The 26,874-nt window shown below is 41.4% G+C and overlaps 1 protein-coding gene across 2 annotated transcripts in view; it reads right to left on the bottom strand.

The window, feature by feature from the left end:
- Positions 1-12,355: 12,355 nt before the first annotated feature.
- Positions 12,356-26,874, bottom strand: part of RDX (radixin) — a 39,383-nt gene continuing 24,864 nt past the window's right edge. For both annotated transcript variants that reach the window (XM_054973518.1, XM_054973519.1), the window contains 9 exons: positions 26,745-26,828; positions 26,412-26,558; positions 26,036-26,132; positions 24,750-24,913; positions 23,185-23,315; positions 20,080-20,240; positions 18,779-18,871; positions 17,063-17,305; positions 12,356-14,851 (listed from right to left, as the gene is read on the bottom strand). In XM_054973518.1, coding sequence (XP_054829493.1) covers positions 14,687-14,851; positions 17,063-17,305; positions 18,779-18,871; positions 20,080-20,240; positions 23,185-23,315; positions 24,750-24,913; positions 26,036-26,132; positions 26,412-26,558; positions 26,745-26,828 — 1,285 coding nt within the window. In that variant the 3' untranslated portion in view covers positions 12,356-14,686. The remainder of the gene's footprint in view (positions 14,852-17,062; positions 17,306-18,778; positions 18,872-20,079; positions 20,241-23,184; positions 23,316-24,749; positions 24,914-26,035; positions 26,133-26,411; positions 26,559-26,744; positions 26,829-26,874) is intronic.

The following is a 26,874-nucleotide window of genomic DNA, read 5'->3' as shown; positions in this document are numbered from 1 at the left end:
GAGGGTGAAGAAATATGTTTAATTTAATTTAATTTATTATATTTATATTCCGCCCTCCCTGCTTTCGCAGGCTCAGGGCGGATAACAAATACAAACATGTTTAAAAACATTTAAAAACATTAAATAATACATTTAAAAACATTTAAAAACACTAAATATAACAATTCATGCTGCCCAGTGGTTCATACATGCCTCTGTGTTTGCATAGGGGTGATGGTTTAACCCCCCCCCTTCACGGGGGGGGGGCGGGCACTGCCCGGCGTTAGCCATATGCCTGGCGGAATAGCTCTGTCTTACAGGCCCGGCGAAATGCAAGCAAATCTTGCCGGGCCCTTGTCTCGCAAGACAGAGCATTCCACCAGGTCGGGGCCAGGACTGAAAAGGCCCTGGCCCTGGTCGACGCCAGGCGGGCCTCCCTAGGGCCAGGGACACTTAAAAGATGTTTTCCGCCAGAGCGGAGAGTCCTCTGGGGCTCATATGGTGAGAGACGGTCCCTCAGATACGTCGGTCCCAGTCCGCGTAGGGCTTTGTAGGTTAACACCAAAACCTTGAACCTGATTCGGTACTCCACTGGCAGCCAATGCAGCTGGCGTAGCACCGGTGTAATATGCTCCCACACTGGTGCTCCAGCAATGACCCGCGCTGCTGCATTCTGTACCAGCTGTAACCGCCGGATCAGGCCCATGGGAAGCCCAGCGTAGAGCGCGTTACAGTAATCCAACCTAGAGGTGACCATTGCTTGGACCACTGTAGTCATGTCACGGGGAGACAAATAAGGGGCAAGCTGCCTGGCCTGCCGAAGATAATAAAAGGAAGACCTGGCAACTGCAGTGATCTGGTCCTCCATCTTCAAGGAGGAATCCAGAATCACCCCCAGGCTCCTAACCCTCGGGGCCAGTGTAAGTGCTGCCCCATCAAGTGTAGGAAGCCGGGGTCCCAAAACCATCTCCCCACGACCCACATACAGGACCTCCGTCTTCGTGGGATTCAATTTCAGCCGACTTTGTCTCAACCAACCAGCCACAGCCTCAAAAGCACGCTCCAGGGCATCAGGGGCCGATCCAGGCTGCCCGTCCAACAACAGATAAAGCTGGGTGTCATCCGCGTATTGGTGACACCCAAGCCCGAAACTCCGCACCAGCTGGGCGAGGGGGCGCATATAGATATTAAATAATAATGGAGAGAGTATCGCTCCCTGTGGCACACCACAAACCAGTGGCCTACGAGATGACACCCTCTCCCCGAGCGCCACCCTCTGTCCCCGATCGTGGAGAAAGGAGACCAGCCACTGCAGTGCTGTCCCCTGAATCCCCACATCGGCAAGGCGGTGGGTCAAAAGCTCATGATCGACCATATCAAACGCTGCTGACAGATCCAGCAAAATCAGCAGTGCTGATCCGCCCTGATCCAGATGTTAAAGTTCATTGACATATTTCTATCCCTTTTAAATAATAACTGCTTATATACTGCTCTTCTAGACAGATTAGTGCCTTACCCAGAGCAGTGAACAAGTTAGAGTTATTATTATCCCCACAGCTGGAGCTGAGAGAAGTGGCTTACCAAAGGCTCATGGTAGTAGTGGGATTCAAACCAGTAGAGTGCTGATTTGCAGCCGAACCACTTAACCACTGTGCTACAGCAGCTTTTATATCTTCAGAATGGTATCGTTTGGTACATTCAAAAGGTGGCCACTGCTTAAAACAGGGAGCTTTTTTATTAACACCTCAAGTGAAAAAAGCAGGAGGCAAGTCTAAGATGGCTAAATCTGATGCTTGTGAATGGAGCAAGTCCCAAAGTGTAGCCAAGTCAACATCTAAAACAGTTACAAGTTTGTGGCTGTGGAAACTTATCCTGCAGGTTCATCTACATACCACAGAGTAGAATATCTATGAAATTTTTACTACATTTTTTGAATTTTTAAATTGATAGCCATTCTCTTAAATGTTTAGGTTCAAAGGAAAACATCGCTCAACAGAAATCTTAGTAGACAGGCAGGCATGTATATGACTTTTTGTAAAGACTTTTGAGTTCAATCCAAACCACCACGAAGTGAAGCAGAGTTCACAGAGGGGATCTTTGCCCATCTCTTCCTTCTGCTTCAAACACCCTGTACTCCCCCAAATCCATTCCTGAGAATCGGGGGGAAGAACATGAAGATGTGGGAAGGAGGGACTGGTGGAGCCTCTCCTTCCAGTTTGAGCTCTTCTGTTAATGGAACAAGAGGTTGCTCAAATGGCATGTATACAATTGTTTTTGTAAATACTCTTGGGTTCAATCCAAGCCACCACTAACAACAGAGCAGAATTCACGGAAGGAACCTATAACTTGAAATCAACTATGTTAATACAGAGTATATATTTCTAATTCTGAATCTGGCCATAGAGCGTGACCCATAAAATCCACACCACGCGGCCAAGGAGAGAAAGGGAGGATTTTTTTCAATAAATCAAAGGAAGCCCCGTGTTTTCATAAAAATAAAGGCCACCGGGATGGCAAGAAGTTATCACAGGATGAACTTGCTGGAAGCGGGGGGGGGGGGGGAACCTAAGCTTGGCAGGAGGCTACCAGAGGGAAAGGTGGTACTTGAAATATGTGGTCCCCAGGTTGTGAAGGGCTTTAAAGTGAAGAATCAGCAGACAGAAAGCACTATGGCGGTGGTGTCTATGCTCTGGCCTGTGCTCAGTCAGCCAGGGATGGGGCAGACATTGGGCTAAAGCTTAAATGTCACATATTTCATTTTTATATGCTCCTGCTCCCCATATAAGAAGATCTCATTTTGTCTTTTATAATCCATCTACTATGTTCACATAAGACAGTCAAATGTTTTAATAAAAAATAGGCAACAGATACAGTGAACACATTCTTGCAGATTGAAACATTCAAGGGGTCCTAAATACAGTAATGATTCAATCTCAAAACAACCCCATGAGCGTGAATATTAGGAAAATAAATAGGAAGAGTTTTCTTTTAAGGAACTTGTGCTACATAGAACGAGTGATGCATTTCTGTTCCTGACCATGTAACTTTGCTCCTCTTTTTTTCTCATGATGTTTCTTCCTAAGGCAAGGACAAAAGCGAACACTGCAAATTCTCATTCATCTCTCTTTAAATGAGAGGCATTTAATGGTTGTATAACATCCAAGGAAAAGTTGACAGAGTCGTATGACCATTTAGGTTACATTTATTAGAATACAAATGTACAAGGTATTTATGATCTAGACATACAAAAAAATCCCCATCTGAGGAAAAGATTCAGCTGTGGCACCTTCAAAGGAAGAACATTTGTGAATTTGCCTGTTATCCATTGATCTGATCTTGATGCAGCATCAAGAATTAAAATTAAAGGAGTATAAAATAGCATCACAATGTCAGCCCTTGGGAAATAGTGATTACTCTTACCTTCTCCTCCATCCCCTCCCTGCCCACCTTTTGCCAGGTTCCATGCATCAAAGGAACATGCATGCAGCATCCGACAGACCCCATGTTACAGTACATCTTGTCAGCTCAGCTGCCGTGTTGCTTTTCATTTTAGCTACTAGGTGAATGAATAGCTTTGTTTTCTTTGCCTCATGGGAATGTCGCTGCCAGCATTTCTAAAGCATAAGTCTCGCCTCTTCAAATGCCAAACAAAAGGCTTAGGGAAAAAAATGAATGAGCAAAACCAAGTTGAGAAAGAAACCATGAGTGGCTCCTTCAAGAGAGTTGACAAATACTTAGCACCTTTTTTTGTTTGTTTAGTTTTAAGGACTGTAAATGTTTCCAAATAGCAGAAGCACAAAGGCAGGCCTTTGTAGTCAGACTCTTCTGCAGCACCTTTGTAAGTTTCTATCCTAACGGTTGCAAGAGTTCATACGTTTGTAACCTGCACAGAGAGACAGAAGAGGAAGACAGACAAAACCAAGCAGGTTTAATAAGAAAACGGAAAACAACCACACCACACACTGCTGTAAGCAAGCAAGAGTGAGCTGTATTATTTCTCCCAGAGAAATGGTCTGCATGAAAAAAAAAACCCTCTTAGAAGATGAGAATGAAGGAAGAGCTTGTTGATTACTGAAGACCACTACTCAGTACAAAGTCATGTGCAATAAATGGAATACCAAAGTGCAGGGTGACTTTTCATGGTTGCAGTCCAAATGTATTTCATTTGGTCCCTCTACCAAGTGTTAGCAGTGCTAATAATGAAATAACTTTTTGTCCAAAAGTTTGTCCACTTGAAGATGCAGGCTATGAACTACCCTAAAGCAGCAAGCATGTGCTACAGCGCTGCCTTATACAAACCCAGTAACACTCTGTCAAGCTCTATACTCTTAAAAGACCTAAAAGTGAATGTAGAGTTGGATCCAAACTCCTTGTGGAAGAGATTTGGCTTCCCCTTTCTCCAAAAGGGTTTGTTGTAAGGCTAGGTGAGGGAAAAGCAATTGCAGCTGACTCCCCTGATGCAATTTATCCCCATACTGTGGCACAGCACAGTATTTGATTTGGGGGCCTTTAGAAGCTTCACAAGGCAGTCTGCATTACTCTTAGTAATGGATTTGCACTTTCTACCTTTTGCCTAAAAACAAGTAAGTAAAATTGTGAACGGCTGGAAAATTACCATCTATGGTGATCTTCAAAAATAGTCACTTCTTCAACAGATCAGACAACTGTCACTTAAAAATGTATAGATAGTTCAGCATCAAGACGAGTTCTTCAGTGCTTTCCACAAAATGTTTTTACAGCACCTTCAATCACAGATGATACTAACACAACAGAAGCAAAAAGCAACTGGCTGTATGAGATACAAGTTTTCTTTCTGGCCTACAACATTCACACAATATGAATTCTGAAGGGTAAAGAATCTAATTCTTGCTGAGATGACAAACTTCTGTCAGGAATGTACCACTTCAGGCAACAGGACCAAATACTGTTGCACATACAACATCTGAATTTTGCAGAAGCAATTAGTTGTCGGTTCTAACCTAACCATCTTCCTAACATGCTACTTTTCACATGCAGGGAAGTTTTTCTCCTTCTTTCTTTCTTTCCTACAAACGGAACCTTCAGTCACACAAGGCCCCACCCACAATTTGAAGTGGCGCAATGCAGGAAGTGAAATACCCCATATCCACTCTGGTAAACCATTCCAAAGAACGAGTCCTGCCACAGAAAAAGCTCACAACCTGACTGTTGCAAAGCAGACAATCCTGAGAGAGTACAACACCAGAAGTCTGTCTGAAGAGCGCCACTGAACTATGGGAGTATACCAGGAGAAGTTTGACAGGAATTGATGATACAATTTCTGCATTGAGGGAGGTCTCATGTGGAGTTCTGCAGGCCTCAGTATTGTAAGTTGTTGCTTAACATCTGTGTAGGAACATTGACTGAGCTTGACCAAAGCTTCAGATTGGGTAGTCCTCAATATGCTGACAGCCAGCTCTACATCAAATAGAATAAACCTCCAGGAGCACCTGTTTATATGTCAGGACAATGTCTGGAAGCTGTAGTCAAGTTGCCAAGGAAGAATATAACAATAAACCTGGTAAGATGAAGATAGTTGTATCAACCAGGCACCCCCGAACTCCTGTTTCTGGCCTATGACAACAACCACACCAGAACCCTTAGGCTGAAGGAAGGCACCTGTTGATTTAACGTGTGAGACTTCCCAGTCTCTGGGTTCCCAGAGATTGTACCCATGTGCAACTTGTGACTCCAGATACCAGCTTGAATAAAATATCTTTATTGATCACAAAGTTACATAGAGTGTCACTGAGCATAAAGTACTCTAATTCAGGCAACAGATATTAAAACAAACCTTTATTGCTAGCTAACAGCAGTCTATCTAAAAATACTTTAAAAGCTTGCAACCTATTCTCTGATTTAGTTTCTTAGCTTCTAGGTTCTCACCCACTGGTTTAGCAAAGGAGTCCATTTCCATACCATGTGACACGAGAGATGTTGATGACCAGAGGCATGGAACCAGTTTTCTCTCACACATGATGGTAAAGGACGATCAGAGAAGAAGAGAGCTAGGCCGCCATCTTTTAGAACTGCCAACATCATCCTATCAACCAAGAGCCAATCAGAGCTCACTTTACTTAATAGGCATTAGAAGCCGTGTGAAATTGGGGAGGGAAGAGAATGAGTTGTGAGAGCCAGTCTCTCAAGGCCAAATCTCCATGGAACTGGCACTGGCCTGCAGGTATTCAGAATTAACAAGCCAGCACATTTTTCTAACTAGGTCAGAACCAGGCTTGTAATAACTTAAAAGCATGAACCAAAGTTCAGTCACTCTTGGCAAGATCTTAGGGTTTGACTGGGTGTCTTTCTTACAATAATGCTGGTTGGGAAGGCTGCAGTCCTGGACAGAGTTGTTATCTACCTTAGTATTACTTTATTAGTCAAGAGCTTGAAGGTTTCACTGGAACTAACCCTTCTACTGGAACAGCAGGTAAACCAGGTGACAAAAAAGGCCTTTTCAACATCATATGGTATGGAAATAGTCCCCTTTAAAGGTTTGGCTGCCCTAGGTATTCTAATCCATGAAATAAATGACTGTGAGACTGGACTATTGTAGCTCGCTCTACATGGAGTTGCCTTTAAAAGATAACGCAACATAACAAGTTGTGTACATTGACACAGCTTGATTGTTAAAAAGTGTTAAGCATTTCAAACACATTACCCTGAATTCATGAATGTTGTATTGGGTGCCAGTTTTCTTCAAGTTCAGTTCAAAGTTGTGGTGCTAACCTTTAAAGTCCTTTACCACCCTATACACTTGTATTGGTGTCTCACATTGCTATACAGAAACATAGAGCTGGAAGGGACCCCAAGGGTCACTTAGTCCAATCTTCTGCATAATGCAGTTCTTCCAGCCAGGTTAGTAAGAACTGCTTTTGTCCAGGCTCAGGTTCCCCTAGTGGTTGCTTCTGTTCTATGGAACAGGCTTCCCAGTGACTTGAAGGAGATTCCATCCTTGCAGAAATTTCAAAGGCTCTGTAAGACCGAACTTTTACAACATGTTTTTTGTGGCTTCTGTGCAGAGATCAGTTATAATGGGGGCCAGTTTGCTTTCATTTTATTTGTATTTATTATTTATTTAAAATATTTATCAGCTGCCTTTTTACTTTGCAGGAACTCAAGGAGCCTTAAAATATAAATAAAATATAAAACGAATAAAGTTTAAAAACACAGTTTAAGATTGGCAATAAAACATAGAGCCAAAGTTAATGAAAAGCAGTCCTGAATAAAAATGTCTTCAGCATCCTCCTGAAGATCAGCAGTGAGGGGGCCAGGCGCACCTCCCTGGGGATGCTGTTTCATAATAGTGGGACTGCCACTGAAAAGGCCCTCTCTCTTGTACCCACTAGTTGAGCTTCTTTAGCTGATGGAAGTGTCAGAAGTACTCTCCCTCTGATGTTAATTCCCAGGCCGAAATATATGGAAGAAGATGGTCCCGATTCACGGCCCCAAGCCATGTAGGCCAATCGAGTTCAGGAGCAGATTGGTGGCCTGTGTAATTGCTGTAATATTGTGGCCACATACTCTTGGTAACTGGCCCCAACCAGCAGTCTAGCCACAGCTTCCAAACACTGCGATAGTCCAATCTAGATGTGACTAAGGCATGAATCACTGTGGCTAGATTTGACTGAGGCAGGAATGCGCACAACTGACACACCAACCAAAGCTGGGCAAAAGCTCTCCGGAACCACCAGAGCCATCTGGTTTTCTAAGGTAACTGCTGTGTTGAGCAGTCCCAAGCTGCAAACCTGGCATTTCAAGGGAAGTATAACTTTGACAAGTAAAACCAAGTCAGGAGATATCTCAATTCCTGGTCTGCTGGTCTACTAACCCAGAGAATCTCTGTCTTGTCAGGATTCAGTTTCAGCTTGTTCATCTTCATCCAGCCCGTTACTGAGTCACAAGCATCAGTTCAAAACATCAATAGCATCCTTAGAATTAGGTGGAAAAGACAGGTAGAGCTAAGCATCATCTGCATATTGGTGACACCACATCCCAAAGCTCCTAATGACCACACTCAGTGGTTTCATGTAAAAAATAGCATGAGGGATAAAATCAAACCTTGTGGAACCTAACAAGCCAAGGGACAGAGCAGAAATCCCCCAGCACCACCTCCCAGATAGGTCTCAAACCAACATAGTATTTAGTCCCAGCACCAACAGGCAGTGCAGTAGGATACTATGGTCAACAGTATCAAAGGAAACCAAGAGATCCAGGGTCACATTGCCCATCTAGTTCTTGGTGAAGATCATCAACTAAGGCAACCAAAGCAGTCCGTTCCAAACCCTGGCCTGAAACCAGATTGAAAGGGGTCCAGAAAAGTCACTTTCTTCCAAGAGCCTCTGGAGCTGGGAATACAATCACCCACTTTAGTACCTTGCCCAAGAATGGAAGATTGGAGACTGGCCGGAAGTTCTCCAACACAGTAGGGCTCGGGAGGGCTTTAACAAAACAGGTTCTTTTATCTGTATTGTACTTTTGTGTAATGAGATTTTAGCCAATTGTTATGACATATGCTACTGAGTCCCACTGACAGGTGAAATGCAGAATATGAATATTTTAAATATTTTTCAAACTGCCCTCTTGAGTTCCATTTTATCAATAGAAGTCTTGCCTAAGACCATGAGTCTAGACTTACAACTCAATTCTACCCACTGCTTATAACAACAACATTTCGATTTATATACCACCCTTCAGGACAACTCAACACCCACTCAGAGCAGTTTACAAAGTATGCTATTATTATCCCCACAACAACAACCTGTGAGGTGGATGTGGCTGAGAGAGCTCTGGAAAGCTGTGACTGACCCAAAGTCACCCACCTGGCTACAAGTGGAGGAGTGGGGAATCAAACCCAGTTCTCCAGATTAGAGTCCCAGCACTCTTAACCACTACACCAAACTGGCTTCTCACATAATTGTCAGCATTGTTAATAACATGTACATATGTGCAGAAAAGTTATTACAATAAAACTGCATTAAGTTTTACAATAACTAGCAGGATAGAAATCCAAATCACATGGACACAACTTTATTAGTCAAGTCGATTCTATTATACTGTACATCAACTGCAATTCCATTACAAGAGCTTTATGAAATTGAAGGTAAATTGTTGTGTGCGCCAATTTACATCTCTCTGGTCAAAGTACCCATAAAATGGAACCCCAGGCAAATCTTTCCCCAACTCACATCCATTTCACACCCACATCATTATGCTACTTCTGGTGAAGGAGCATTAATTTAAAGATGATTGCCGTGGCTCAGTGGCAAAGCACACTGCATGCATCTCTGGCATCTCCGGTAACAGAATCTCAGGTAGGTGTTGGGACAGACCTTTCTTGGCCTGAGATCCTAGAAACCTACTGTCGAAGTAGAGAACACTGAACTAGATGGACCAAAATTTAGACTTGGAATAAAGCAATTTCCTGGGATGCATATTGTTGTACGACAACTTCCGGTGCCCACTATTGACATCAGCACATATCCAGGCAATGCATCAGTGATGGTGCCTTGCACGTGAGTACTACCTTGCAAGTGCCGCCTCTTAATAGAATAAGGCCGTAAAAGTTTTCTATTCAGTTTCACTTTTAAAACAAGGTTTGTAAAAAGTATGGAAATTAGACCTTCCATGGGAGAATAGTGGGAGCAGATCCCAGTTACATTTCCAAGGAGGTCCAAAGTGATGATACATTTACACATGACAAAGATGAAAGTACTGCTTCCTCTCTCACTTCACTGCCTTGCTCAGAAGTGAGAGGTTTATACTTAAGGGGACAAAGGAACACATCATTTCATGTCTTTTGATGGGTATCCTGTAATGAGCACACACAAGGTAGGATTGCCCATCAAAAGACATGAAACATCTCTGAGATCTAGGCATCATCTACAGCAAAAAAGTTGACCGGTTCTTATGCAGGGGATGAAGGAAGCAGACAATACATCACTTGTACACCCTGCATAATCACATTTGACTACAGGGAGCCAGGTCACATGACTGATTTTGAGGTGGAAAATGGTTTCACAAAAGCATATCCAATAAGAGCACAGTATCAATGCATTGCTTAGAATCAACAGTATTTTGGACCCAACCCATCAGTAGTCAAGGAACCCTCAGAACCAGTACAGAGATGCAAAGTAAGGGGGGAAATTAGTAAAAATCACCCTTGTCTCCAATGGAAGTGCCATTCTGCTGGTAAAACAGCACCTTGGAACGAAATCCCTTGTTTGTTTCACAGGACACTACTGGGCAATCAAAGGTGCTGTTTCAAGACCTACATTGCACACAGTCAGAGAAGTCATCTGGTGGGCAACTTTTCCTATCAGAAGAGCTTCTGTAATTCATATGAAAGATTATTCAGACTTGAGCACATAAATATGCCATTACACAGATGTGGAAATTCTACCTTGATTCCATGCATCCCATGCGAAGCCATTAAGCAGAAATCTTGCTGTGAAATGCATAGTACCCTCAGAGAAATGGATATGGATCAACCCAGATCAATATACACACAAAACTGGAACATGTGAAACCCAGTTAGCATGCCAAAGATGACAAATGTTTGCAATACAAGTGCGAGTCCCTTAGGTCCTACAAGAGCAGATTGGCTTTGGTTTTCTGAACAGTGCAGAAAGGCTGTTTATGTTACAGGACTTTTCACTCTGGTGGAGAAGCAAGGCTTCCTTTTCTCAATCTTTCAACTATAGCACTGAACCATTTCTCAGATTTATGCATAATCTACAGCAAAAATTATGTCTGCTACAGCAAGCAGAGATTGGACCCTTTGGCAGGAGTAAGGTAATTGAACATAGAGTTGAAATCCTTAGTTTTCAACTTTTGAACCTTGCTAAGGAGCACAGGTTTTTTAATGTATACTCACAACTACACTCTTGAGTATGTGAATGACTAGCCCCATGATCACCCAGAGTTCTTCATGACTGAGAGCCGAAACAAACGTGACAAAATACCTAGATTCAACTCGTGTTCTCTTACCTCAAGGTTTGTCGGGAAGTGTAGGCATCCTTGCAGCTTAAAGTTTAGCATTTACAAAGCAGCAGGGAGAGAAGTGCAGGTGTCCTTGCAGCTTAAAGTTTAGCATTTACAGAGCAGCAGGGAGAGAAGTGCAGGTGTCCTTGCAGCTTAAAGTTTAGCATTTACAGAGCAGCGAGAGGGAAGTGCAGGTGTCCTTGCAGCTTAAAGTCTCCCGGTGCAGCCAGGCATCGCTCTGCAGGGCCAGGCCGGGTAAGGGGAAGGGAAAATGCCATGATGCACCTTGAGAGTGGGAGGAAAGGCACCCCACGCCTGCACTTCCCTCCCTGCTGCTCTGTAAATGCTAAACTTTAAGCTGCAAGGACGCCTGCACTGTAAATGCTAAACTTTATGCTGCAAGGACGCCTACACTTCCCGACAAGCCTTTAGGTAAGAGAACACGAGTTGAATCTAGGTATTTTGTCACGTCTGTTTTGAGTCTGAGTGAGGATCTGTCCCGAATTCAACAATCAAGCCACTTCACTGATTTGACTGAACACTGCCACGAACCATAATTACAAGTGCTGTGTCTGAACGGATGGAAACCTTCCAGCTGGGCAGCCATCAGCTGTATGGACTATCACATACTCCTCTGACTGGAAGAAACTGAAAATCTAGATTTTCCAGCACTGGTACATAGGAGAGCACAAACTTCAAAATGGTTACTGCATAAAGCATTTTAGATATTCTGGATTTCACAGAAACAGACAGAAAATAGCGTTCAGGTAACAAGTGCAGTTATTTTTTTATGTGCAACATTAAACAATTCAAATTAACATTCCTTTTAAACCTATGGGTTGCATCAAACTCCGGCCCACTTCCCGGAGTAAAAATGATTTATTTAAGATGAGTGATTTTTATAAACTCATCTTCAGGCTGACAAGGAAGGAGAAGATGGGAAAGAACCCATTCACTAGTATAGATCTGCTCACAGTTCTCTGCATCCTGACTTTTGCGCACAGTGAAAAAGTTTTGTGCTATCTCCATACACACCTACCCAAAACGGGCATGTGATGAAACCCAGATAGCATGACCAAGATGTAATGAAGCCCATTTACCAAACGTGGTAAAACTGGAGCAGACTCATACAGTTTAAGCACATGCATCTCTGATTCCACATCACGTCATCTCAAGAGGAATCAAGGGAAAAGGTTCAGACTGCACAACCCTCTGCCATTCGGGTGTGCATGCCCTTTACCCTCAGGAGCGAACTTTGCTTCAATTATTTTTATTGCTCTTGAATCATTTTTCATCAATAAATGTGGGTTTTTACAATGTAACTAAACAATGCCATCAGGGAAAAGATGGGTTAAATAACAACAGTGGACCTCAGAAGAATGAACTGTATTCTCTTTATTGTTAGCCAATGAATGTTATCCAAAATAATAGATGTTATTAATTGTAACTTGATTTTTACAACACAAAACATGATGCTAATGGAGGGGAAAGGGAGGGAAGCATGTCGCAAAATTACTTCACCATGTATTTCCTTGATGTTGCTGCATCATTTAATTGTTCCCCGACAGCTGGTGATGGATCATTATCACCACTTTGTTAGCTATGAAAAACTTTGTTGTTACAGATGTTTATTCCCAACTGCTTAGAAAAATTCACACAGCATTTATAAATGGATTATATCCATTTCAATTCTAACCTATACACTGTAGATTATGAACAGCAAACCTAACTTGTATCCCCCCCCCTCCCGCCAGACAGACTGGCATATCAATGCATGTGCACACATTTCAGGAAAAAACAGGAAATACTAGCACAGTGTTCCACCTGCTATGGCAAAATTTTCTAACACTTTGGAAATTCAGGTCTCATGATTCACTGCGTGAAAACTTGCAATACATAAGACCCCATGTTCAGCTACTAGTAGCAGAAACACTAAAGGAAAACCAAGCAGTGTTTTAAGTATGTGCACAGCATTTGTGGCCCAATCTATTCAAGGCTCGCCAGCTACCTTTACCCACAAAATCCGGAATACTTGTGTGTGTGTGTATGCACGCGTGCGCACAATATATATTTCTCCTTTCATGATGTCCTTCCTCCACATATCTTTCTTAAATTCAGTATATTCCCCCCTAAAAAACCCTCAACAGAATTGTTTATAAGAAACCTGTGCATGAAAATTTAACAAAATGGCAATTTTAATAGGTAAGTGTAAATTTTGAGTGCATAATACCGAACAAAAGATAGCCGAACCATCCTCAGAGAAATCAGGGCTTCTTTCTCCCAACTGCTAGTGAAAGATCAAGAATATAACTTGATTTCTATAAACAATGTGAAAATTCAAGGTTTTTCATTAGTCATTTCAAGGAGAACTAGATGAGACAGGGTCTCACCAGTTATAATGTACATTCAATGCTCACTAAGTGCATGCATCAGCATCAAAGTTTGTTCATATAGCTCATTTGCTCTTGTTCTGCCACCATCTCCATGACCAGATTTCATGAAAATGTAGAGCATTGTGCATGATGTTCCTGTATACCTTCACAGTTATCACAAAGTGAACAGGAAGAACGTGATGTGCAAAGGGGCCCTAAAAACAAGCACAAGGCAGCATTTGTTCATGCACTGCCTTCATTAAGCGATCAACCCCCAGCAATGATAGTTTAGTACAAGGGAGTCTAGAAAATAATGTTCAATCCAACCATTTCACACCCTCTCATTGGACAGTATACCAGAGATAGGTTTACATTTAAATGTAAAATATACAATGCACAATTTTACTCAACAAAAAGGCAGCTGAACACTGTTTGAAAGCTGTGTTCTAGCAAAAAATATTAAAAGAATAAAAGCTCCTAGACTTGTGTAGCGTTTATCTAGGGAGGAACCCAGCTTAACACAGTTAGTATTTCAATGTGGTGTTTGAATGACCAGTCATCATGTATATATAGTGAGGTAGGATTCTGTCCCCTCCTTGGGACCGATGTTTTCATATGCTCCCTTGCCAGAAAGGTCCAGGTTTTCCACCTTGCAATTCACTGGGATAACAGGATGCAAAGGGAAGAGAATAGGGCACTTAGCTGCTCCCTACTTTTATCTGGTAACTGAAAACTTCAGTAAAAACAGACCTATAAGTAGGAGATATTCTACAGATAACGTTCCATTTCTTTATTTTTTAAAAAAGTAAGAGATAATGCTGGAACGGCTACCTGCCATCTAGACCTTTGTGAACAGATAGGCAAAGAAAACCATCTATGATGACAGGACGTGAAACACCAAAGAATTCCACTCTAGAGGTGAAAAAACTCTGAAAATACACAATTCAGCAATGTCATTTTTCTTACAAATATGCTAAACTGAAGAGAACATCCCAAAATGCACCCATACCAAAACCACAGCCAGTGAAGTTGAAAGCCAGTGTCCTTTCAAATGATCAATGCTTAGGTAATAGTGTGAGACTGTGCTACTCTTTTAGAGGAGAAAGAATAAAACATAGGATATGAGATCATGGAAACTGCCACCACAACCCCACAAAGAGCCAGAGATGACAGGGCTGCCTTAATGTTGAATGACTCATGAAATGCTGCTTAACCACAAACTGGTATAAGTGCTTTGGCAAGGTGGGGTGTGTTCCGTTCATGAGTGGAAAGGCCTGTGTTTCTCTGCTGGTGGTTCAAGCTTAATGAAGAACATATATGCAAAATAACAGCTCTCACATTGCTTCAAATTCATCAATGCGCTGCTTTGTATTGCCTTGTCTGATCTGTCGAAGAGTCTTGTATTTATCACGGCCTGCTTTGACATTCTCAGCATGAAGGACGTCATTCTGAGTTTTCTTGGTTTCATCCCTTGCTTGTGCTAACTCGGAACTCAGGGCCTGTTGAACAAAATCCCAGAGTTTAGACATTCACACTACTAGTCTTTAAGCAACGTTTCATCTGGTATAAGAAGTTCATCCAGTCTAACTCAGCCCTATGGCCTTACTCTCCCAACCAGACAGCCTGAACACATACACAGAATACGGGAAGCAAGCTACACCAAGATTAACAAAAACAAAATCTGACTCAGATAGTTGTAGTGCTCTTACTACTTGAATTGCTAACATGCTGGTTGTGATCTAAAATGTATTGCATGTGTACGCCAGTGTTCTCCTTCCACCTATCCCTGGTAGTGTTTTGTAGGCAATTTATCCATCAGCATGGTGAGGCAGATCCTCAGAAAAGGGGGAGGGGGGAGAAAGAGACAGCACAGAAACTGAGCTAGGTACATGGAGCTGGCTGTACAGCTCTTTGAATTGTGGCCCGGAGCCACAAATCACGACACGCTAATATGAAGGTCAAATGACATTAAACCAAACATTCATGCAGGACTGCTGCTACACAACTGTAAGAATATTTTCTGCCTACCAACAAAGGGAGGACACATGTGCAAGGCTAACAGGAAATTGAAAGACTTGAAATATAACAGTTATAAAATTCTATAAACTTCCTATCAATACCTCCAATATGAAAAGCCTGCTACCAACAAAAAAGGTTCTCTGAAAGCAGGGAACATTTCAAACACAAAGTTCAAGAGCGTAGCATTAATACACACAATGGTTTGCAGTCAATTTCCTGTGAATGGAATGAGTTCACAGAAGCAGATCTTTTAGGCTTTCCCTTTGTGGCCCCTCCAAACCAATGCTGAGGGTCTGGGGATCCTCCAGAACAGCACGTCATCCAAGCGTAAAAGGGCAGGGGCAACTCCAGCTGTTTTCTCCTTTCTGCCACAATCCCTGGGCCACGTGGAATATTGTTCTGGAGAGTCCTTCAACCCTCAGCTGTGTTTGAGGGGAACTGGGGTGCAGAGGAAGGAAAGATCCACTTACATGAGCTCACTCTGTTCATGAGAGCTTGGCGCCAACCCAGCATTCTTTCAGAGAGCAGTTTTCAAAGGATCACCTAAGGCTTGCATTGCATATCCTGGGGAAGAATGACAGAATTGGGGGCGTGGAATAAGGATAAGCACCCGAGTGACATTAATTTTTCAAGGCAGTGGCTTGCTAGCTACATCCCTCAAAACCATCTTGTGAAACAGAAACATGTGGGGGCAGGGGGGGGCGGGGGTTAGTTAAATCTGTTAGGCTATTGGAAAAAATTTTCAACTAACTGAAGGATCGTGCTACTTGTATCACAGATTTGTATCTTTGAAAATAATGCTTAAACATAAAATGATATTTCCAGGAAGCTTGTATATTGGTTTTGATGTCCTTCTGAAGTAAATGCTGCCTTCTATGCATTATTAAAGGGATCAGAGACTTTATAAAGGGAACTTAACAGCCGACTTCAAGCACTTGAATTAAAGTGTAAATTTCATTTTAGGCTTGGTTAAACAGTTTGATGTTGAACAGTCAAACAGAACAAATGCAATGTTTGAAGACTTGAGCCTCCGTCCCTTATATCAGTCAGTCCATCCAATGGTCTACCAAGCACAGTATCGTCTACTCTGACTGGCAGCAGCTCTGAGGATGCCAAGGACTGAACTTGAGACATTCAGCATGCAAAGCTTTGCGCTCTATCATGAAGTCACAGTCCCTCCCATCAGAACATATATTTTTCTAGTATTTAAAAGCAGACTTTAAGGTGCTGTCCTCTGCATTATTATTTTACTATAAAGGGGTGCCTAAATATGTGACATGTATGGAACATAACATTTCTGCAAAGTAACATAACCCTATGGCCACAAGTCAGTGAATCGCACAATTAGCCCTGAGAGTCCAGCCAGAACATCAACCCCTTGGGAACCTTGAAAATATTGGCTAAGACTTTCCACTGTTTACACTGTTGATTATTTTAGTGATTTCCTTTCCAGCTTTTTGTTTTTACTGTCAGAAGTATGCAAATCACCCCATAAGCTTTCAGCTGAAGGATCAGGACATAACTGCTCTAAATATACAAATAAGTTTTAAAGTTTCAAAAGCAGATTGTGATAGGGTAAGGAGTGACAGTTTCAAAAAAAGAACAAAACTTTAGTGAGCATAAACCGGCATACGTAACAGAGCTCTCTGAATTGGAGCCCATGCCACATGCTCCTTCTAAGGTGCTGTTACCTGGAGCTGTTTCTTAACACGTTCATTCTTCTGTGTCTCTGTTACTCGTTCTTCCTCACTCCTGTGATTCTCAACCCCTTCAGAAGCCAATTCTGCACTAGCTTCAGCATTATTTTCATCCTGTTCATCGTGTTCATTCTCTGTAGGAGGAATTACTGGTGGCGGTGGAGGTGGCGGAGGAGCTGACATCACAGTCTTCAGTTCTTCTTTGGTCTTTTCCAAATCTTCTTGGGCTGCAAATGCCTAAAAGAGCAATAAAGATTACTTTATAAGTCCACAGACTACTAAAAGCCACCATACTTGTATCGGAATAGAGGCTTGTATTGCATATCCTGGGGAAGAATTACAGGAGTGTGGGATTGGCCTTCAATGGGCTCAAACTGACTTTACTGAGAAGTTGGAGGTTATAGTTTTTCTTTATGATTTGTAGGTAATGTTACTTGAAGTCTACTAGATGAGAAGCCAAGTGGAGCGTCACTGCAGCGAACCAGCTCTGCTTTCTAAAGATATGTTTGGCTGTAGTCAGCTGATGAAAAAACAGTGCAAAGGAACAGTGATAAACCACCCCGACCCTATTGAACAATTTAGAAGAATCAGCAGCTTTTGCTGTTTATAACCAAGCAAGAAGTTCAAGTTTAGACTTGAAATTTAGGAAGAGGCATAAAAAAAATTCCTTGGGCACAGATCTATTTTAAAGATATTTCTAAGTCCCTATACAACCTAACAAAGGAAATCAATTTAGCATTGGAACACCAGGTTTATCTGCCCTTGGAATCTCCTGGAACCAAGTATCCAGACCCTGACCAAAAGGAAAGTACACACAGTGGACTCAGGGGAATCCTGGCTAGAGGAAAACCAGAGGTAGGGCAAAGAGCAGAGAAGTTAACAGCACAACCCTAAACAGAGTTACACCTTCGAAGTCTTCCGTGGCTTTGCTTAGAATTGCACTGTCAGTCTCACCTCTTTTCTGGAAAGGTTGTAAAGGAGGGGGGGGGAACCTTTGCCCACTACTGGTGGGGATGTCCATATATTGTAAAATTTTGAAAAGAAGTATTAAATGCTATTAGAGAGATAATAGGATCTGACATTCCATTCTCACCGAAAATAATTTTTTAGGATTATGGGAACAATTACCAATCCCCAGCATCAGACGAGATCTTGTTAATTCACTGTTAGTAGCAGCCAAAAGTGCAATAGCAACAAAACGGAAAGATAAATCACCACCAACTATTGAGCTGTGGATGGTGAAAATTTGGAACCATACAATTATGGAAAGAATGGATGACAAGTTACACCAATTGGAACCAATTACCCCCTAGAAACAGATTTTTGGGAAAAATGGCTTCCATTTTACGCGTATTTAGAACTCAACTGTTTACAACCTACTTCTTCTCATCTCTATTCATTGTTGTATTAATCTTTGAAAATTAATACTATATATAATTGAAAGTCAACTTATTTTACCACCAATGTCTTAATTGGATGTAACTCATTGTTTTGATTTTGTTGTTGTTCAGTTTGGAAAATTAAATAAAAAGATAAAACTAAAAAAAAAGAATTGCACTGCCAGTCTGGCTCCCCTTTCATAACAAATATTGTCAGCCAACATATAACTACACATTTGTTGTTGTTTTTATTATTTTTTGGCAGCCTTAGCATATATTTCAGAACGGCTTTCAATTCACAAATCCCAGCTTTACTGTGCAGAAAAATTACTTTGTGCTGCCATTCTGAAGCTTCTTCTTCCTTCTTCTTCTTGGCCTCTTCCAAAAGCGCAATCTTTGCAGTGAATTCAGCAAGTTCTGCTGCCTAAAAGGGAAAAATAAAAGTGATCCACTTTAGTACACAATGGAAGAATCTGTAGCTCCATATCATTTTTCCTGGCAATTTCAGGCAAATTATGAAACACTGAATTAGTTGCCAAGAAAGCATTAACAGAGTAAGTTCACAAAATGGGTCTCTCCCCTTCCTCAGCAGTCTCCCATGTCCTTCCAAAAGCTGTTCCTGGGGTTCAGGTGGCTCTAGGGAACAGAGTGGCAGGCGATACCCTGGCCTGCAGTAAGAAGGAAGGATCAGATGAAATCATATGTGACCTCTCTCAGTTTTCAGACAAAGATTGTGCAAGGGAGGAGTGACTTTGCTGCCCCTTCAAGCTGTGGCTTCGAATCCCAGCTTTTCCAGGGATGCAAGAACAGAGAGAAAGGTGAGACCTGCCCCTTTGCTCTAACCCATTCATAGTTCCTGGACCTGCTCTATAAATGCACAGTAACCTTATAAATGACTTATCTAGAGCCAGCATACCAGCACACAGAAACTTTGAAAGCATTTCCCCAGAAAGTTCAATACCCATATTTTTATGTAATACAAGGCTCATAATTTATTTTAAAATACGGAAACCATTTATTTCATATCATAAGCTTAAGATAATGCACATCCAACCATTGAAATATTGCTAGACTACGAAGTACATAACCAAATTACTTAATACTACTCTGTTAACAGCAACCAGCTGAGCTGGCAACAGTGACACACTGTTTCAGAAGCATGGCAAAGCATTAACTTTTTCGTAAGATCCTGAAAACTCAAAAGGAGCTGTTCATGCCTTCTCCGGCGAGAGAATTCTGTTCAGTGTGACGTCATCACTTGGCAGGCAGCATCATGCAGCTCACAGGCTGCATTCGGGCATCAAACATAGAGAGGCACGAACACAACTTGTTGCTATGCTTGTGTGCTTGCCTGGTTCTGCCTCCTTTCCAAAGGAAAGGGTAAAACATAGTAGAAGAATCCAGATTTAGAAAGCTCTGAATCAAACTTCAATTCACCAGTGCCTGCATGCAGACATCATGGCAAGTTGTCACGGCATCTAAATGTAGCCATAAATAGTACCATAGCTTCGTACACAGAATGTTGCCCTTATTTTTATACTTTACAACTCAAGATGAATAGCAACTATGTTTAGTTACGTTTTGTGCTTTGACATTAGAGACTTATAAACTTAGGGACTATTCACTTCTTACCAGCTGCTCCTGATTCTTCATCTGGTCAGCAGCCTGTTTTGCAAGTGTGGCCTTTGCCTCTTCTGCTGCTCTGCGTTCCTTTTCCAGGCGTTCTGCTTCCTCTTTTGCTTTCTTCCGTTCCTGGTCCAGCTCTAGAGCTCTTCTTGTCTGTTCTTCCAATTCTGTGCAAGATTTTATAACGGTTATCACATGCTTCATGCACAAGGCCGGATTTAATCCCCATCCATATTGGAGGAACATCAAGGTAAAAACATAAATCACCCAAAGACTTCCAAGATGATGGGGTCCTACACTGCTGTCGCAGATTTAACTGAGAACTAATTTTGTTTGCGCTGCGGCTCAAACCTCAGTCAAATGATAATCAAACAACAAGTGGTTTTTCTGGTCACTCTGAGTGGAGCTTCCACAGGTCGTTATCAATATGTTTTTCAACAGCTTAAAGAACTGTGCAATGCCTCAGTACTCAGTTCTCAAAAGGAATTTGCATTTATGTGAAGCTCCTGACCATCACACGAGTCAAAAGCAGAAGAGAAGGCAACAGGTAAAGTGCCAAAAGAAAATCCAAAGGCAAATTATGGCACTGACAACAGATGAGTAGGCTACAGAACACAGGCATCATCCTTCTTTCCAAGCCTTGGACCCTTCCCACTAATTTACACACACTGCTGAAAAATCTTTCAAAATTCCTCATTAGCATTAGCATAGCTAATGCTATGCTAGGGGTTATTAGGAAAGGGATTGAAAACAAATCAGCCGGTATCATAATGCCTCTGTATAAATCGATGGTGAGGCCTCATTTGGAGTACTGTGTACAGTTCTGGTCGCCACACCTTAAAAAAGATATCATAGCACTGGAAAAAGTACAGAGAAGGGCAACTAAAATGATTAAAGGGTTGGAACACTTTCCCTATGAGGAAAGATTGAGGCGCTTGGGGCTCTTTAGCCTGGAGAAAAGACGACTGAGGGGAGACATGATAGAGGTTTACAAGATAATGCACGGGTTAGAGAAGGTCGAGAAAGATGTGTTTTTCTCCCTTTCTCACAATACAAGAACTCGTGGGCACTCTATGAAATTATTGAGCAGTCGGGTTAGAACAGATAGAAGAAAATACTACTTTACACAAAGGGTGATAAACACATGGAATTCGTTGCCACAGGAGGTGGTGGCAGCTACAAGCATTGCCAGCTTCAAGAGGGGACTGGACAAATATATGGAGCAGAGGTCCATCAGTGGCTATTAGCCACAGGAGATAGATGGTATTCTCTTTGTGGGGAGGTGGTGCTCTGTTGTCTTGGTGCTGGAAGGAAGGCAGTGGGAGGGCTTCTGGTGTCCTGGCCTCACTGACAGTCCTTTAGATGGCACTGGATTTCTAGCCACTGTGTGTGACAGAATGTTGGACTGGATGGGCCACTGGCCTGATCCAACATGGCTTTGCTTATGTTCTTATGTTCTTATGTTCTCAGCAAGCTTTTAAGAACCTGGGATTTTTCAAGATCTTCCATTTTCAAGCTCTTCTGCAGAGTTTTCTGGATCAAACCCTAAAGCAGGTGTCCAAGGAATTTTAACATTGATTCTGCATGACATCATCTTTATTGTTAAAACACCGTTGTTCTCCACAATGGGTACCCAAAATGGATTGCATCATTTCCCCCTCCTATTTTATCCTTACAACCACCACCCTGTGAGGTAGATTAGGCAGACAAAGACGAGTCCAAGGTTGCCTACTGAGTTTCCATGACAGAGTGGAGGTTCAAACCTGGTTCTCCCAGATTTAGTTTAACGTTCTAACCGCTAACACTACGCTGGCTTTCTCATTTGACACTTGCATCAACAAAGGCTTACTTTTCAGATTAAGGGTAATACACAGTGGGATCCAACCCACACTTCGATTCCACTAATAGTGACACCTTCCTGTGGTGCGAGAAGCTCTTCTGCAGGCACTGAACTGTATCCTTGCATGTCTGATCAAATGGATCACACCCAATGCTGACACACAACAGAATTAAACCAGAAGAGGCTGGCTGAAGGAAGGCATGACTAATGGGAGCAAATCAAGCAGAGAGAGCAAGCTGGCCGTTTCCTCTGCAGCCAGGTGCGGTACTCTGGACACTCAAGAGCCATTCTGTTTCTCAAAACATATTAGCAGTCGCCATATAACACGCAGTCTCTCCTTTGCTTAATGGAAGCCATTAAAATGTAACACGTGAAAGTTTAGTGCTTCAAATAATAGACTGACTGCAAGGAACCATTATGAAAAGGAACTGGCTAGTATTCTGACAAATTTGGATGTAAAAACATGGTACGTGGTTATGCTTTTATGAGTCACGCAATTATAGTTGTGCTAGGATTCAGAAAGAACAAAAAAAATTGTAGCAAAAAATAACAATGTATTAAATTTTCTCAATAAACCAAATGCAAGAGTTTAAGAGTGTAAAGATTTTATTTCTAAATTTAAAAGCAAATCTGGTTTGACTGTACCCTTCCGGACTATCAGAACACACAGTAGCTTGCTATAGATGAGGATCTAATAGTCGTTACATTTTTAAGTCCTTTACTTGTATGCCTCCTTCGTGTTGCGCTTTCCCCTCCCCTTTCTTGGGGGGCGATTTCTCCATACAGTCTCTACTATTATTTGAATTATCTGACCTACACAAACGAGATTAAAAACTCTTAGTAATAAATTAAAAAATTAATTATTTTACCCCTAAAAAAGGGATTTAGAATTAAGGTTCTTGTTTGAAGTGTTCACTCCCCCTGCTTAGCTCATAACTGAATTAAATTTTGAGTCAAACTACTTATTTTGTTTACAGCCTACACTCCTCACTGAGACTCAAGGCAGACTACAGAATTTTTTAAAATGCAATCAGACAGCATTCAAATTCAGCTCCCAGAATCAAGATGAGATATCACATCAGCTTCCCAAAAACCACTTGTATCTTATTCAAATGGCCAAAGTTTGCCATTAGAAAAAGTATAACATTTAAATTCATGTGTTTATTAAATAGTAATCTTTCAATATAAAAACTAGATAGCAATGTAATGAATATTGCCTTCTAAAAAAGTAAAACAAAGTTAAAACAAATAAGTATGATGTGAGAGCTCACCTTTTTGGGCTTTCATGGTCTGTTCTTCAATTTGTCTTAGCCTTTCAATCAGTTCCTCCTTTTCACGTTCTATTCTTTCCTTTTCTTTTTCTGCTATTTCCCTTTTCTTTTTCTCATTCTCTAGCTGCGCTCTAAATTAAAGAAATGTAGAATATACAGCAGAGGAACAAGGGACAAATCTCAATTTTTAATCCTCTGTAACTAGGTTTATTCTAGAAGATAGCATTAAAGTTATATCCTAGGGTTTCAAGGTCCAATTTATAGCATTATTGCAGTCAGAAACAGAAGTTAAACAATGCAAGGTGGGGGCCTGCAAGGACTCACATGAGGAATGTAGAAATCACACTCACCCCAGAATCCCATTCCCTTTCAAGATTTTTACACCTCCCAAGGGCTTGAGCAGGCTAGTCACCCTCCCCCTCGCCCCTTCACCGGTAACTCTCAATACTGTGTGCCTCCAATGGAATTATTAGCTAGCATCAAGTTATGGCTTGCATCCCACAAAGTGCCAACAGAGGGTGCGCAGATATTCTCCCCACCTCACCCCCACTCCCAGTTCTTTGCAATCCCTAGTAAGATTATTCCTGCGTAGATGAATAGCCATGCAGGTCAGAGGTGAGACTGCTGCCTCCTCTTCTGTCAGCATATACAGTAGCAACAGTTAAAGGCTTTGCTGAAAAGCAGCATAATGCAGAGATAGAATAATATTTTACTGTCATGAGAACCAAGCAAGAAACTTTTACAGAACTCCAATTTTGCCATACAGCAAAAATACGTTCACGTCTGGAACACTGTACAGTAAAATGACTTAAACTACTAATACCTGAGTGGCAATATGGATCTGTATTCATTAACAGTAGTTCTAGTATGCTGGATACTAAGAACCTCATCTGGGAATGCCACACACAGAATGGATCTTCATTTGCATTTCTATAGTTCTCTGTACCTTCTGAAGTTGCTACGCAGGGTTAGAAAACTCTTGGGAACAGTGTTGGGTGCAAAGCGGGATACTCCACCATGTGGAAAATTGGCAAAAGGCATTAATGCCTCCCCCTACCAAGGAAATATTTAGCATATACTAGTACAGGGTCATCTGGAGTAGCTTTAGGTACATGAGACCTACATGTCAGAGCAAACAGTTCTGTTCATCCATAACGCATCAGGGCTTTTAGAGCAGCCAGCCTACCCTCACTGCATTCTGCTACAGGACGAATCCGGTTATGCTACAAAGCCGGAATAGGAAGCCATAGCCCTATTAAGATCCAAGGATTTTAACACATTGTTTTCTCCTTTCCACATTACTTATGGTCCCAATTTGTCATTCCCAGAACAGTATCATCCATGTATAATGGGATCTAAAAGGATATCAAATAGTAGTACTGATGAAAGTAATAATGGTTTTCAGAGAATTGTCTCAGTGAGAGCACAGCTTAATGGAGCCATATTTTTCCTACTTAAACCTACCTCAAGTTTATGTGTGCTGGACTATTTCTGATATATCACATTGACTTCTAAATGCCAAGGGGAATTCAAATGTTGTTCATAAATAACTGCCAGTATCATACCTCTCCAACTGTTTTTGGTGTTTCTCTTCTCTAGCCTGGGCCTTCATCTGTTGAACTTCAATCGTATCTGGCTTTCTCCTTCTCATGTATAACTCATGGTTTCCCATACACAATGCCAATATTCGCTTATTTATTCTCAGACGTGGTGCATAAAAGACAAAGTCCTAAAGAAATTAAAATACTTGAAATCCCACATCTTCTAGAAACATGTATTTATGATTAATATAATTAAGTGCAAATCTTCCTACATCCAAGTCTTGATTTAGTTTCATTAACCACCAACTAATGATGAGGACGTTGGAACTACTCAGTAGACAAATTAGCTGCTCCAAAACAATAAAAGTGATCTGATCAACAACACACACACGCGCAGATGAAACTGGGGGAAGGGGGGTACTCATGGACCTCTAATGGGAAGAGGGAAACTGGTAAAAATCCCTTCAAACCCTACTCCATGCACACAAAATCCGAACAAATAAAGCTAGACTTGGAGGACCTTGGTCTGATGTAAGAAAAACTTATGTCATTTCAAGACCAAATCCAACTCATCAACATGTATGCACACAATCCTGGAATAAAGTGAGTATTTATGGTTTTAATGTCAATTCGTACTTAGAGTGTTCTATTCAAAAGAAAACAGCCAACAGTAGAAACTAGTGTAAAATGGGGAAAAAATTAGCTGATATCCAAAATCCTCTTTCAACCCTACTCTCAAAGTGGCAAGGGAGATGAAAGAGAAATTTCATTGTAAATGCCATAAAAGAAAATGTATGCACTATTTACTCAGAAAATTTAGATGCCCTCTCTCCAGAGACTTGCTCGAGTTGGCTTACAAAGAAAAGCAATACAAAAAAATCTAAGAGCAGCATAAAATCATCATTAAAAAATCAGTATGAAAGCCATAAGCAGTCTAAAACAGTCAAAGAGTCCTCAGACAAAAGCAGACCATAAAAACAATTTTAGAAACACAGACCCCTCAGTTAAAAACTGGGTAAACTTTTGGACTTATGCCTAAAGGATAGCAAGATGTGGCCAGGTAGGCCTCAAGGAGGAGAGCATTTCAAAGCAGAGGCCTCACCACCACCTACCTACCCTATGGAGGCCAAGACACACAGAACAGAGCTTGTGAAGTGGGTATTAATTGGACAGTATGGGAGGAAGCAGTCCTTCACTATATGATAAAATGTTTCCTTTAACAGTAAAACACTTTAGATAAGAATCAGAGAGAAAAGCTTAATAAGTATCGTGCACTGTGCTTTAACAAAAAAATTAAAAGATTTACTTACAGGGGCCTTTTTGTCAATGGGCTTTATGACAAACTTTTTGTCATTAAATGAAATATTTCTTATTTCACTCCAGGGAAAGCCAATCTTGGGAGTCAACCTTTAGTGAGAAAGAATCCTTAGTAAAAGGATAAGCAGTTTTTTTTTTAAAAAACAGAAAGTATAAACCTTGGATCAGTGATGGATGGAGTAGGAGACCATCCCGTTTACTTCTCTTGAAAACGTAGGACCTCACCCCCGCCACCCACCAGATTCTTCTCCCCTCAGGTCCTCTTAGAGCTCTTTCTAACTCAGATATGTATCTCCTCATTGACATACACTTCTCCTTATTAATGAACGTGATCTCTGAATAGCAGAGCACTGCAATATTAATACTTACTTGTCATCATGTTCATAAATATTCAAGCCCAAAGCATCAACACCAAGCCATAATTCAGTTCCCTTTTTGTTCTTTATTTCAAAATAGTTGACGCCATACATTTCCAGGTCTTGTGCAATCTTGAGATACTCCATCATAGAATCTTCCCTGTTCAATGAAAAGAAGCCATATAGATTCATATGGTTATGAGGTTTTTATTGTATGTTTTAATTGTCTATTTTTGTTGGAAGCCGCCTCAAGCCAGTTCGTGGGAAGGGCAGGATATAAGCTGAATAAAATAAATAAATAAATAATGTCAAATAAGGAGAACTGTATCTATACTGCGGAAGTTACCTTAACATCCCTCTGTGTTCTTCATGCCAGTTCTGTATTCGTTCTTCCCACTGCTCTTTTGTTAATTTATGTTGTTCCAAAACACTGTCAAAATAAAGGTCCATCATGAAACAGGTTTCCTAGGGTTTTG

The sequence above is a fragment of the Eublepharis macularius genome, chromosome 3 (assembly GCF_028583425.1).
Source record: "Eublepharis macularius isolate TG4126 chromosome 3, MPM_Emac_v1.0, whole genome shotgun sequence".
NCBI classification, from domain to species: Eukaryota; Metazoa; Chordata; class Lepidosauria; order Squamata; family Eublepharidae; genus Eublepharis; species Eublepharis macularius.
Note: the sequence above shows the minus strand (reverse complement) of the source record. Positions and strands in the feature narration are given on the sequence as shown.